Here is a 14,789-nt window from a genome sequence, read left to right as displayed (position 1 = left end):
ACTTGCCGCTTATCAGCCCAAGCCTTAATGTTATTAAGGGCTTGCTGCATATGGACATGGACTGCTTCAGTATCTGAGCAGTCATGAATGGTGCTGAACATTGTGCTATCATCAACGAACATCCTCAATTCTGGCCTTATGATGGATGGAAGGTCATTGATGAAGCAGCTGAAGATGGTTGGACCTAGGACACTACCCTGTGGAACTCCTGCAGTGGCATCCTGTGGCTGAGATGATTGACCTCCAGCAACTACAGCCATCTTCCTTTGTGCCAGGTATGACTGCAACCATTAGAGAGATTTTCCCCTGATTTCCATTGACTTCAGTTTTGTAAGGGCACTTTGATGCCACAGTCAGTCAAACTTGATGTCAAGCGCAGTCTCTTTTGTCTCGCTTCTTGAGTTCAGCTCTTTTACCCATGTTTGGACCAAGGCTGTAATGAGGTCAGGAGCTGAGTGGCCCGGGTGGAACCCAAACTGAGCACTGGTGAGCAGGTTATTGCTGTGGAAGTGCTGCTTGATAGCACTGTTAACAACACCTTCCGTCACTTTCCTGATGATCTTGAGTAGACTGATCAGGTGGTAATTGGCCGGGTTGGATTTTTCCTGTTTTTTCTGGACAAGACATACATAGTCAGTGTCAACTCCTCAGATATTGAAACAGTCTGTGTCAATCAGCAGCAAGACCTGGACAATATTCAAGCTTGGGCTGATAAGTTGCAAGTATCATTTGCGCCACACAAGTGCCAGGCAATGACCATCTCCAACGAGAGAGAATCTAATCATCTCTCATTGATATTCAGTGGCATTACCAATGCTGAATCTTCCACTATCAACATCCTGAGGCTTACCATTGACCAGAAACTGAACTGGACTAGCTACATAAATACTGTGGTTATAAGAGCAGGTCAGAGGCTGGGAATCCTGTGGCGAGTAACTCACCTCCTGACTCCCCAAAGTTTGTCCATCATCTTCAAGGCACAAGTCAGGATTGTGATAGAATATTCTGCACTCACCTGGATGAGTGCAGCTCCAGAAACACTCAAGAAGCTCAACACCATCTAGAATAGCCAACTTGATTGGGACCCCATCCACTAACTTCAACATTCATTCCCTCCACAACTGATGCACAGTCGCTGATCTGCTCCTGCTCTTTGTCTACATCGTCCCGAAGAACACCATTGTGCTGTGGTACTTATCCTGGCGTCCACTTTCAGAAACTAGCATTTCAATCAGGAGTGGGCTGTGAGGCGTGGGTGGGGTTGATAAACATTCCGGAGACAACGGAGAGGGAAGGCTGTGTAATGGGAAAAAGGGCATCCACTCATTGAACATGAGCAACTAGTTGGTCATTAATATGCCACGTCAGAGATTTGAGCATGGAGCTAGGTTGAGTCACTCATCTCACTGAAACTTCAGCATCCCACACAGGGATCAAGGTGTTACATATCTTCGATGTCATATTAGTTACCTTGGTGTGTGTGCTAGTGTCTCAGCAACAAGGCAGCATCAGCCACCATGCAAGTAGGGCAGGAAAAACTATGGACCCTTACAGTTTCCAAACGTGTCATCTTCTGAGCTTCACTTTCTTGCCCCTTGAATCATTAATGTCTTCAATGTTTCCTTTCAGAGAGTTGGCAAAAGCAGATATAGATCCAGGGCTCAATGCTGCCTTTTTCAGAGTCCTAATGCAATGGAGAAGGCAAAAAAGGGAGAGGTGACTCTGTGCACATCTCCAGCAGGAGGAACATGCTCAAGCAGAGCCAGAGCATGAACAAGAGGGTCAGGTGGAGAGAATCAGGCAACAATGCTTACCCGCCAAACCTAGGGTTTATCATAGAAGAGTCTCCTATTTACAAATGAGTGAGAGGCAATGCCGTGCACGTCTGCGCTTGTCTCGAGCTCTGGTACATCAAATATGCCCCATTCTTCGTGAAGACCTGACGCCACGTGGAGTTGGAGAGTATCCCCTGCCAGTGGCTTTGAAAATGACCAGTGCACCCAATTCTTTTGCCTCTGGTTTTTTCCAAGGATCAACAAGGGACCTGTGCAGCATCTCTCAGTCTGCAACACATTGATGCATTAAGGAGGTCACAGGTGCCCTTTACAGGAAGGCCCATCATTATGTCAGGTTTGCTCTGGATGAAGATAGCTAGGCTGCGAGATTCACCGGCTTCGCCGCCATCTTAGGCTTCCCAAGAGTGCAGGGTGCAATAGACTGCACCCATGTGGCTATACAGGCTCCATGGCAGCAGGCCGTTGTTTATAAACCACAAGGGCTATCATTCCATCAATGTACAACTGGTATATGATCACCAGAAGCACATACTGCACGTTTATGGATGGTACCTGGGAGTTGCCATGGCTCCTACAACCTGAGTCACTCCCAGGTGCCTGAGATTTTCGAGGGGTCATTACATCTGGAGGGATGGCTGCTTGGGGATAAGGGGTACCCACTGAAACGCTGGCTGATGACACCAGTGCATTGCCCTCAGAGCCATTCTGAAGAGAGATACAATGCTGCTCACAGCTCCACACGTTCCCTTATAGAACAGGCCATAGGGCTTCTGAAGATGCACTTCAGATGCTTGGACCCGCTCAGGTGGCTAACTACAATACACCCCTGAGAGGGTTTCCCACATCATCACAGTGTTTTGCGCCCTTCACATTCTGACAATGCAAAGAGGTGAACCCCTGCCAGAGGGTGAACTGGAGAAGGATGAGAGCTCATCAGAGGATGAAGATTCGGAAGACCAGGCACCTCAGGAGGCTGCTGAGGGTCAGTATGAACATGATCACACCATGGAGGAAGGAAGATGTGGGAGACATGACTGTGATACATTAATTGCTGACAAATTCCAGGAAGAGTTAAGTTAAATGAGGGAATATGGCCATATTTCTCCTAGCCCTCAATGCCATTTTCTTTCAGCTTGGGGGATGTCCACCCACTTTCAGCGAGAACGAGTCCCGCATTCACACTTGTGCATTCTGGCCTCATGAATCGCCAGGCCATGATCTTTGCTTTGGTCCGTGGGGCCCTGTGAGGGAGCTCATTGTGGGAACTGAGAGTCCACTTAGGAACAAGAGCGATGTGAGAGAAGACTTGAAGCCTTCACCGCTATCTAATGATGCAAACACTGCTGCGACTGAGATTGGACATACCTAGGGATCTCCTCCTCCCGTGCATGTTTTTTCTTCTGCCACCATTACTGAGGAGACACAAATGCTGCTAGAATGCTGATGAGCTGTCCACAATGGTGTCCCATGAGGAAGAAGGGTTAGAAATGCTTACATCACACATTTCGATTAAAGGTTTAAACACATCTCCCGGACATCGCACAAGGGTGTGGGGTTCAGTTCAACCGAGGTTGACATCACAGGAATATGAATCTCACAGTGGGACACTATCACTGAACAGCAGCAAGGCTAAACCTCGAAATAAGAGGATTCCAAAGTACAAAATCGCAACAAAATCGCAACATGGAGTGCAGGGTCGAGTGCAAATCCTGCAAGACTGCTGGATCAGGGTCTCCATGGTGGTCGCCAGCCTTCTCATGGTGACCTTGAGGCGCTCACATGTTGGAGCCATAACATTAGACACAACATGGATGGACTCCTCCATCGTTCACTTTCATCTGCTGAGTGACTGTTGAATCTCCGCCTGATGTCCCACTGCCTGTCGTTGCATCTCCAGCATTGATTTGGTGGCCGCTTCCAGAGGCTCATCATCTGACTCGGACTGAGCTGGTGGCTGGTCTCCAGCAGCCCTCTGAGTGCTGGAGACCTGGGCTGTCCCTGCCTCTGACTGCTGCGGACGTGTTCCCCAGGAAGTGAGCCGAAGCCTAATCTACAGCTGTGCATCACCATCGTGTGTCTCTGAGCTGGTGGAGTGTGCGTGTGAGCACCGTGATGGTTCTCCCAGAGCTTCATCTTTGGATGAAGTCTATGAGTTTGCACTGGTGCTGGACTGACTTGGGGCCCTCAATCTGCTGGTGCCTGGAAAATAGAAAATAGAGTTTCAGTTAATGAGCCTGAGCTAGATAAGACTGCATGTGAGTTACTGTGAATGTCAGGATTTGATGAGGAGCTGTGATCCGTACTAGGTTGGTGGAAGAGTCCGATCTCTCCTTCCCCACAGGAGCAATGCCTATCCTTCCCAGCCAGCTCAGCTGCAGCCCCCTCAAACTCACTGAGGACAATGATGTCGATTGTCCCTCCTCCCAGTCTGCGATCTCTCACGCCTGTTCTGCGCCAGCTTGGTCTGTATAAAGAAGAGAGGCATGTGATGGGAAGGGATGGAGCCGAGATTGGGTGAGATGCATGTCCCCTGTGTGTGGTGAGCCCTCCCCAGAAGGGCCAGAGGATGGAGTGTGAGCAACATGATAGATGGGGTAGTGGTGATGTGAAAGCCTCAGTGAGAAAATGAGTGTTGATATGTGTCCCTTGCAAATGGTTGCGTGAGATTCCTGCAGAGAGTAGTTGTTTGAGTGCATGATGCCATGATGACAGTTTGATATTTGAAGGATGACTTATCCTGGCAGAGCAGATGAAATCGTTCATCCTCTTCCTGCACTGGGTGGCATTTCTGTAATGGTTACCAGCCATGCTGACCTGCTCCGTAACGGCCTCCAAGGCTGGAGAGGTGAGGCTGCTGTGCTTCCTCCAGCCATCCCTGGGATAGAGCGCATGCCTTTGTGTCTGCACCTCTCTAATCAAGACCTTGGAGGGCCTGATGCATGAAGCAGGGTGCTGCCTTCTTTTCAGGCTCTCAGCCTTCCTCTTCTGGCTGCCAGACGTTTCTGGTGAGCTGGAGAGAGTGAGATTGTGTGTTGGACTGGCCTTTCAATATGGCGCCCGCACCTTCGGAGCCGCCAGCTGATGGCGGGTGGACGAATCAGCTCCCGACCTGCCCGGTGACTTGGACCGATACGCAACTTTGCATACCTAATGATCCTCCAACTGCAGAGTTGGGCGTGAGTTCCTGTCATTCTGGACAGCGGGGCAGGCACTGCCAAAACTGTCTGCCACCACACTTAGTCTCATTTATGGAAAATTCCGCCCTATATCAGCATTCCTTCACTGTCGCTGGGTCAAAATCCTGGAACTCCCTTCCTAACAGCACTATGGGTGTACCTACACCATATGGACTGCAGAGGTTCAAGAAGGCAGCTCACCACCACCTTCTCAAGGGCAATTAGGGATGGGCAATAAATGCTGGCCTGGCCGGCAATGTCATATCCCATGAAAGAATAAATAAATAAAAACAAAGGGATGATGGGTGAAAGGGGGCTTGATGTGATCTTCGCCATGGGCAGCAGAGTTTTGGATGACCTCAAATTTATGGAGGGTAACATTTAGGAGGGCAGCGAGGAGTGCATCTCTGGAGGTATGGTTGAGGGTTTCAGCAGAAGAAGACCTGATGCAGGGGCAGACAGGCGCAATGTAAGGGAGATAGAAGTAGGCGATCTTATTGAAGGCACAGATATGCGGTAGAAAGCCCATCTCAGAATCACATATGGCACCAAGGTGACAAACAGTCAGATTCAGCCTCAGACTTTTGCCAGGGAGAGAGATGGAGTCAGTGGCGAGGGAGCAGAGTTTGTGGTAGAGCCCAAAGATAATTGTTCAGTCTTCCCAATATTTAGTCGAGGAAATTTCTGCTCACTGGAATTCAGATAAGCAATCTGACAATTTAGAGATCGTGGAAGGATTGAGGGTACTGGTGGTGAGTTTTGGCAGGGTATTGTCAGTGTCCAAGTGGAGGCTGATGTGTTTTCAGATGGTGTTGTCAGTTGGAAACTTGAAGATTGAGAAATGGGGGTTGGGGTCTAAGTATCATTCCTGGGGGACACCAAAGCTGACTGTGTGAGAGCCAGGTGAGTACAATCCCACCCTGCTGAATGACAATGGAGAGGCATTTGAGGAGGATGATGTTGTCAAATGTGTCAAAAGCTGCAGACAGGTCAAGAAGGATTGGGAGAGATATTTAGCCTTGCCACAGTCGCATAGGATGTCATTTGTGACTTTGAAAAGAGCTGTTTCGGTACTGTGGCAGGGTGGAAACCTGATTGGAGGCATTCAAACATGGAGTTCTGGAAAAGAAAGGCATGAATTTGGGAGGAGACAACAAGTTCCAGGATTTTCGAGAAGAAAGGGATGTTGGAGATGGACAGCCAGTTTGCAAAGACACAGGGGTCAAGGGTTGTTCTTTTTTTTGAGGAGAGGGAGTCATTAACAATATCAGCTAACGTGGAAGCCAAGAAGGCAAGTTGGGTGGTCAGCAGTTTAGTGGGATTTGAGTCAAGAGAACAGGAGCTGAGGAGTTTGGAGAGGGCATGAGGGGAGATAGGAGAGATGGCCTCAATCTTGGTGACAAACAAATCCATGAGCTCCTTGTACTTGTCCTTGGAAGTGTCAATGGAAGAGAAAAAAGTTTAAGAAGATGGCTCCTAGTAGAGAACAGAAACCTGGATTCCTTTGCTTTCTAGGATGATCCTAGAATAGTGAGCTGTTTTTGCAGATGAGAGCTGAATCCGATAGCACTTTATGTGGTGCAGCCAGATTTGTCTGTGAATGGAAACCAGAATCTGCCATGTCTGTTCAGGTCTGCGTCCCGTAGACTAAAGGGAGTGGAGATGAGGACTGTACTGCAGGAAGAGAGAGTATTGGTTTTAATGGAGACTAAGATGATCATAACATCATAAGAAATAAGAGCAGGAGTAGGCCATTCGGCCCTTCAAGTCTGCTCTGCCATTCAACAAGATCATGGCTAATCTGATTGTAGTGTTAACTCCACTTGCCTGCCTGCTCCCCATAACCCTTGACTCTCTTAAGTCGATCAAGAATCTGTTTAACTCAGTCTTGAATATATTCAATGACCTAGCCTCCACTGCTCTCTGTGGAAGAGAATTCCAAAGACTAACTGCCTTCTGAGAGTAGAAATTCCTTCTCATCTCCATTTTAAATGTGAGACCCCTTGTTTTTAAACTATGCCCCCTAATTCTAGATCCCTTCACAAAGGGAAACATCCTCTTAGCATCCACCATGTCAAGCCCTCTCAGAATCTTATGTTTCAGTATGGTCACTTCTCATTTTTCTAAATTTCAATGAGAATAGGCTCAACCTTTCCTCACAAGACAACCCCATCACTCCAGGAATCAGCCTAGTGATCCTTCTCTGAACTGAAATGCAAGTAAGGAGACCAAAACTGTACATAATTCTCTATGGGAAGTCTCACCAATGCCACGTGCAGCTGCAGCAAGACTTCCCTTTTATCTTATTATTCATCCCCTTTGCAGTAAAGGGCAACATTCCATTTGCCTTCCAAATTACTTTACACACCTGCATGCTAACTTTTTGTGATTCATGTACAAGGACACCCAGATTCCTCTGTGCCACAGCATTCTGCAGTCTCTCCATTTAAATAATATTCTTTTCTATTCTTCCTGCCAAATGGACAACCTCATATTTTACCACATTATATTCCATCTGCCAATTTTTTCCCACTCACTTATCTATCTATATCACTTTGCTTTCCTACTTATCTTTATATCATCTGCAAATTTGGCTACAATACAGTCCTTTCATCCAAGTCATTAATATAGATCGTAAATAGTTGAGACCCTGGCACTGACCCCTATGACACTCCACTCATTACAGTTTATCAAACTGAAAATGATCCATTTGACCCAACTCTTTGTTTCCTGTTCATTAGCCAAACTCCTGTCCATGCTACTATGTCACCCCCAATACCGTGAGCTCTTATCTTGTATAGTAATCTTTTATCTGTCACCTTATCAAATGCCTTTTGGAAATCCAAATACACTACATTTACTGATTCCCCATTATCCACCCTGCTTATTACATCTTCAAAGAACTCTAATAAATTTATCAAACATGATTTCCTTTTCACAAAACCATGTTAACTCTGCCTGATTGTATTATGATTCTCTAGAAACCTGCAACTCCCCTACTTAAAAATGGATTCTAGCATTTTGCCAGTGATAGATTTTAGACTAACTGGCCTGTAGTTCTCTGTCTTCCTACTTTCTTGAATGGAGGTGTTTACATTGTTATGACTTGTGGAGAAGTGGGGCTAGAATTAACTGCGCCTTCCTCCCATCCTGGTCCGTAACATAAGACAGGGGTCTCTCAAGGGATTTGAAGCACGGACAGAGTGTTGTTGGATGCAGATTAATAATAATTGTTGAAGGATGAAAGACAGATACCATGTTTCTGATTCATTGATAATCGACATGGTTTTGGAAGTTGCTATGACTTTTTAAAGATGGAAGATTTATAGCTGTTCTACTAACAGACTTATTACAAAAGAATCAAAGGTAGAATGGTCAAGAGTGTGCCAGACTTTTGAGAGGTAGAAACAGAAATCCAACATATGTTGAAAAATCACTTAATTGAACTGGTGTTGGCTGTCCCTAACTTCACTAAACCCTTCAATGTGGGAATCGATGCCAGTGACATGGGTATGGGTGTAATCTTATTACAAGAAGATGAATTAGGCAAAGAAAAACCAGTGGGATACTTTTCGAAAAAGTTAAATCGTTAAAAAAAAATCCTAGCATAGAAAAGGAAACTCTGGGATTGTTACTGGCCTTTGTAGAAAAGTTTGAGAATCAGAATGTCAGACTGTTTCAATGGAGTTTGTTACCACAGCCAAATAGTTTGAAGCAAAAACAGAAAATGCTGGAAAAACTCAGCAGGTCTGACAGCATCTGTGGAGAGAGAAATAGACTTAACGTTTCGAATCCATATGACCCTTCTTCAGTCTCCTTGACCTCACTTGGTGAATAAGGAGTTACTTTTCCTATTGACAAGAATTACCTGTAGCTTTCAGGTATCTTATTCACCTCACCTGCACTCATAGCAGTGTTCACACTCGGATGCACAGCTGCTGTTAACATTACAACTTGATCAGTTCTATTTTCAGTCGGGGCTTTTTTTCCTAAATCAGCCTTGTGAACCTCAATAAATCCAGTGGATTTCCCATCCAACATCCAGCAATTTTCCCGAATGTGTCTGGCCTTATTACAGTGGAATCACTTAGGTCTTAGATTATGAGGGGCATGGACAGGGTGGATAGGGAGCAGCTGTTCGCCTTAGTTGAAGGGTCAGTCACAAGGGGACATAAGTTCGAGATGAGGGGCAGAAGGTTTAGGGGGGATGTGAGGAAAAACTTTTTTACCCAGAGGGTGATGACGGTCTGGAATGCACTGCCTGGGAGGGTGGTGTAGGTGGGTTGCCTCACATCCTTTAAAAAGTACCTGGATGATCACTTGGCATGTCATAACATTCAAGGCTATGGGCCAAGTGCTGGTAAATGGGATTAGGTAGGTAGTTCAGGTGTTTCTCATGTGTCGGTGCAGACTCTATGGGCCAAAGGGCCTCTTCTGCTCTGTGATTCTGTGATTTGGATGTCACTCCCATGCTCAGAACTTTCCTTTCTGGTCTGAGGAGGAGATTTCAGCACATTCCCAGCTATCCCTTCTCTTCCCTGGCTACCTGCCTTCCTTTCACCTTCCCACTATCTATCCTTCTCAGGTTTGTGGGGTTTTTAAAAATTCATTTACGGGATGTGGGCGAGCCAATGAAGGCCAGCATTTATTGCCCATCTCTAATTACCCTTGAGAAGGTGGTAGTGAGCTGCCTTCTTGAAGCGTTGCAGACCCTGTGGTCTTGGTTCACCCACAACATTGTTAGTGAGGGAGTTCCAGGATTTTGACCTAGTGACAGTGAAGGAACGGCAATATATTTCCCAGTTAGGATGGTGAGTGGCTTGGATGGGAACTCCCAGGTGGCAGTGTTCCCGTGTGTCTGCTGCCCTTGTCCTTCCAGATGGCAGTGGCCGTGGGTTTGGAAGATGCTGCTTAAGAAGCTTTGGTGAGTTTCTGCAGTGCATCTTGTAAATGGTACACACTGCTGCCACTGTGTGTCAGTGGTAGAGGGAGTGAATGTTTGTAGAAGGGGTGCCAATCAAGTGGGTTGCTTTATCCTGGATTATGTCAAGCTTCTTCAGTGCTTTTGGAGCTGCACTCATCCAGGCAACTGGAGTGTATTCCATCACACCCCTGACTTGTGCCTTGTGGATGGTGGACAGGCTTTGGAGTGTCAGGAGGTGAGTTAATTGCTGCAGTGTTCCTAGCCTCAGGCCCGCTCTTGTAGCCACAGTATTTATATGGCTAGCCCAGTTCAGCTTCTGATCGACAGTAACCCCCAGGATGTTGATAGTGGGAGATTCAGTGATGGTAATGCCATTGAATGTCAAAGGGCAAGGTTAGATTCTGTCTTGTTGGAGATGGTCATTACCTGGCACTTGTGTGGTGTGAATGTAACTTGAAACTTGTCGGCCCAAGCCTGGATATTGTCCAGGTCTTGCTGCAAATGGACATGAACTGCTTCAGTATCTGAGGAGTCACGAATGGGCTGAACTTTGTGCAATCATTGGCGAACATTCCCATTTCTGATCTTATGATGGAAGGAAGGTCATTGATTAAGCAGCTGAAGATGTTTGGGCTGAGGATACTACCCTGAGGAACTCCTGCAGCGATGCCCTGGTGATGATGGCCTTCAACAGCCACTACCATCTTCTTTTGTGCGAGGTACGACTCTAACCAGTGGAGAGTTTTCCCCCTAATTCCCATTGACTGCAGTTTTGCTAGGGCTCCTTGATGCCATACTTGGTCGAATTTTGCCTTGGTGTCACTTTCACCTCAACTCTTGAGTTCAGCTCTTTTGCCCATGTATAAACCAAGGCTGTAATGATATCAGGAGCTGCGTGACCCTGGCAGAATCCAAACTGAGCGTCAGTGACCAGGTTATTTCTGAGTAAGTGCCGCTTTATGGCACGGTTGATGCCATCTTTCATCATTTTGATGATTATTGGGAGTAGATTGATGGGACAATAATTGGATTTATCCTGCTTTTTGTGGACAGGATTTACATGGGTAATTTTCCACATTGCCCAGTAGATGCCAATGTTGTAGCTATATGGAGCAGTTTGACTGGGGGCTAGTTCTGGAGCACGGGCCTTTAAAACTATTGCCGGAATGTTGTCAGGGCCCATAGCCTTTGCAGTATCCGGTGCCTTCAGATGTTTCTTGATATCACATTGAATCAAATTGGTTGAAGACTGGCAGCAGTGGATGCTGCGGACCTCAGGAGGAGGTCAAGTCACTCCACACCTCTAGCTGAATGTGGTACAAGTGCTTCAGCTTGCCTTGATGTGTGGGGCTCCCCCATTCTCAGCAGCAATAGAGGGGAAATAAATGGAACATCTCCAATGTAAACACCAGAAGCCTGTTGCAGTTATGTCTCACCTTATACTTGAACGTAATACATATGCTAACGTGTGGATTTTAAATTAAAGAAATTAACATAGTGGTCCAAGAAAATATAATTGATTTGGTGCAGCAAAGGTTAAAAAGTAAAAAGTGCTGATAACTTTCTGTAATTGTGCATTTTCAACAATTTTTTACCCCTGGAAAACGACGACAGATGCCCACTGCAAATTTCAGATGCCACAACGCTACTCTCGCCACAGCTTGAATACTCCAGACAATCAGGGGCTAACGCTACCTCTTTAAGAAAAATTGCAGAAGCTTTATGCTCCTCCTAAAGTCTTAATTGTTGTAATTTCTACAACAGACAGCAACTATCAGTCCTCACAATGAAAATTATGGTGGGTTTTAGAAAATGACTTTGCACATTCCAGGCAGATTTTAATCGGACCCTCGAGAGCAGGTTTGGAGGCAGGTGGAAAGGGCTGGAGAATTGAGAGGGGAGACTCCTTCCCAACACCATGGAATTTTTTCGATGGCAGGGAAGGTGAAGGATGGCCTTCCCTTCCAGGGGCCAATTAAGGCCCTTAAGTGACCACTTAAGGGCTACTTAAGGACCCCTTTCTGCTGTCTCTAGCATTTTACCAGTGGCCGGGGGGCCCTCCACCAAGTGCGGAGAACATCTGGTAAACCCTGGCAACCCTGATCCACTTACCTTAGCCCAAGCATGGCGTCCATCACTGCTTCTCTGGACTGGGTTCAGTTCCAATAGTGGCCAGCAATCCTGGTGGTTGGATGTTTCCCCTTAAAGAGAAGGAGCCCTGAAGGCAGCTCATTAGCTGCCCAATTGTCACGGAATCTCGTTGGGGCTCCCCGAAATGATTGAGGCCCCCGGCTTTCAGGCCCACTGCCACCCAGAAAAATTCAACCCTCTGTGTCTATACATGTAGCAATTGGAAAATGTCATGTTCATGTTTAGGGCTCTTTTCACCAAAACAAAAATGCCTTTCCTAATGTTCCTGTGCTCTTACTTGAAACAGTGCATGACATCTTTTACATCCAGCTGAGTGCACACTGTCCCATCTGAAAATCTGCACCTCTAACTGTACAGCACAATATTGCACTTGAGTGTCAGCATTTACGTGCTTAAGTGCCTAGAGTAGAACACGGACCCATAACCTGCTGACTCAGAGGCAAGAGTGGTGTCAGAGTCACAATATTATTGGTAAAGGAATTCAGTATAAAATCTAATTAATAATATAAGATAAAATTTACATTAATACCAATGTGAGCAGGACCTAAGGACAGGAGTCCTGTGCATTTTGCTAACTGTTAACACTGATTGTTATTTTTGTTTTGCAGGTTGGCCATGGATACCTATAGCGGTTCTGGCATATTTCTACTGCTATGCCCAAGTAGGAATTGAATATGACCGAATCAAAAATTAAATCTTCTGTCAATCATGCTACTTTTTCTTATTAGAATAAAATATTAGGCCTAAAAATATCCTGTGTTTTCTTAAACTTTAAAATACAATACTCTCTTTGGATTAAAGTTAATTTGATTGCATTTTGACTGATTCTCATTTCCCAATTTGCTAAACGGTTTGAATAAACTTTCACATACTTCCTGTAATGCAAAAGGTTTGGAGAGAGAGATAGAAACACTAGAAGCAGCGCTATATCATTTTCCTTGGTGGGAGGTGGGGGGGTGCGGTGCGGTGGGCGGACACTTAGGCCCTGCCACGACCTTCTTCAATGATATCAAAGGAGAACACTGCACAGGTAAGAGTCTATGGTGCTGCCTGCCTCCAGAGGATCAACATAGTCTGTGTAGCACCCCTAATGCAAATTTATCCCCATTGGTGGACGTAGAATGCATTAGTTCTCATTGAAATAGCTATTTTTAAAACGTACATTGAAATGACCTGCTATTTAAATCCTTATGTTGCTGCTTTTGGAGTTGATTCGACACATTAATCCATCTTCGTGAATGAAATTCCATTGCCTAATATTTTAACAAAGGATTGTGACACCATTAGATTAGTGGGCCAGAGGAATACAATACAGACAGTTCAAAACACTTATCATAAATATATATTTCAAAACATGATTCTAACCAAGCAAATTCTTCTATTTGCTACATACCGCAGGTTAATTTACAAAACTCAATTAGGATTAGGTGTTGGTTTTACACAGCCAGAGATTAATGCAGGTTGGCTGATCAATTAAATCAGAGAAGCAGTATCTGGTTACCTAATCCCAAAGAAGATTCAAGGGGTCAAATTAAATGAATAAATACTGTCTATTGGAATTAGCCTGAACCAGATTGTGATGCAAAGCTGAAACATTACATCATGAATGATAGTAGGTCAGAGAGTACAATAGCTAGATATTCGCCAATTGTTTATCTTCCTTCACATCTACGCTTATATTGGAGTGTTTATAATCACAACAGAAAAATCACATGCATTTACCTCTTTTGAACCAAATTTACCTCACTAAGGGCAAATTGATCTACAATAATTGATTCTCCAAAATTAATTTCTGATAACTTATCATGTTAATTTAACATCAACAGTTGGTCCGAATGGTTATTTCATCTTCCTCGTCTCAATAGCTTTCTCCCTTTACATTCTCTGCCCATCTCTCTCCACATTTGCAGGAGATATTTAGACACAATCCCTCTATGATCAAATAGTAAGCACACATTCTCCCTTCAGTCCTTGTCTTCGTTGACCACACCATCATCCTTCAATGCCTTTCTTCCATTGTCCAGCTTGGTGGGTTTACCCTAGCTTGATTTGACTCTTACTTAACTTAGCCAAAGCATCTTCAGCAATGGAATCTTTTGCTGCCCCCACACCATTACATTTGGAGTTCTCAAGGATCCATCCATGGAATCAGCTTCTGCATGTTTGGTGCTGACAACCAGCTCGTCCGTTTTTTTTATTCATTCGTGGGATATGGACATCACTGGCTAGGCCAGCATTTATTGCCATCCCTAATTGCCCTTGTTCAGAGGGCAGTTAAGTGTCAACCACAATGCTGTTTGGAATCACATGTTAGCCAGACCAAGTAAGAGCAGCAGATCTCCTTTCTTATAGGACATTGGTGAACCTGATGGGTTTTTACAACAATCAGCAATGGTTTTGTGGTCATAATCAGACTTTTAATTCAGATTTTTATTGAATTCAAATTTCACCAAATGCGGTGGTGGGATTTGAACCTGGATCTCCAGAGCATTACACTGGGACTTCTGGAATACTAATCCAGTGACAATACTGCTATGCCACCACTTCACCACCACCACCCACCGCCCCCCCCTCCCCCTCCCCCTGCTCCACCACAAACAACCCTTCCACTGTTTCTGGGTTGTCAGACTGCTTGTCCAGCAGCCAGTATTGGATAAAGTGCAATTTCCTCCAACTTGGAAAGATTGAAGACATTGGATGGGATTTTCTGGCCCCAACTCTGGCAGGCATTGTCACAGGCAG

At 45.4% G+C, this 14,789-nt stretch overlaps 1 protein-coding gene across 2 annotated transcripts in view; it reads left to right on the top strand.

The window, feature by feature from the left end:
• hhat (hedgehog acyltransferase) overlaps positions 1–12,797 on the top strand; it is a 347,651-nt gene extending 334,854 nt beyond the window's left edge. For both annotated transcript variants that reach the window (XM_041182203.1, XM_041182189.1), the window contains one exon: positions 12,656–12,797. In XM_041182203.1, the coding sequence (XP_041038137.1) occupies positions 12,656–12,741 (86 nt within the window). In that variant the 3' untranslated portion in view covers positions 12,742–12,797. The remainder of the gene's footprint in view (positions 1–12,655) is intronic.
• Positions 12,798–14,789: the final 1,992 nt, after the last annotated feature.

The sequence above is a fragment of the Carcharodon carcharias genome, chromosome 2, assembly GCF_017639515.1.
Source record: "Carcharodon carcharias isolate sCarCar2 chromosome 2, sCarCar2.pri, whole genome shotgun sequence".
In the NCBI taxonomy this organism is placed as follows: domain Eukaryota; kingdom Metazoa; phylum Chordata; class Chondrichthyes; order Lamniformes; family Lamnidae; genus Carcharodon; species Carcharodon carcharias.
Note: the sequence above shows the minus strand (reverse complement) of the source record. Positions and strands in the feature narration are given on the sequence as shown.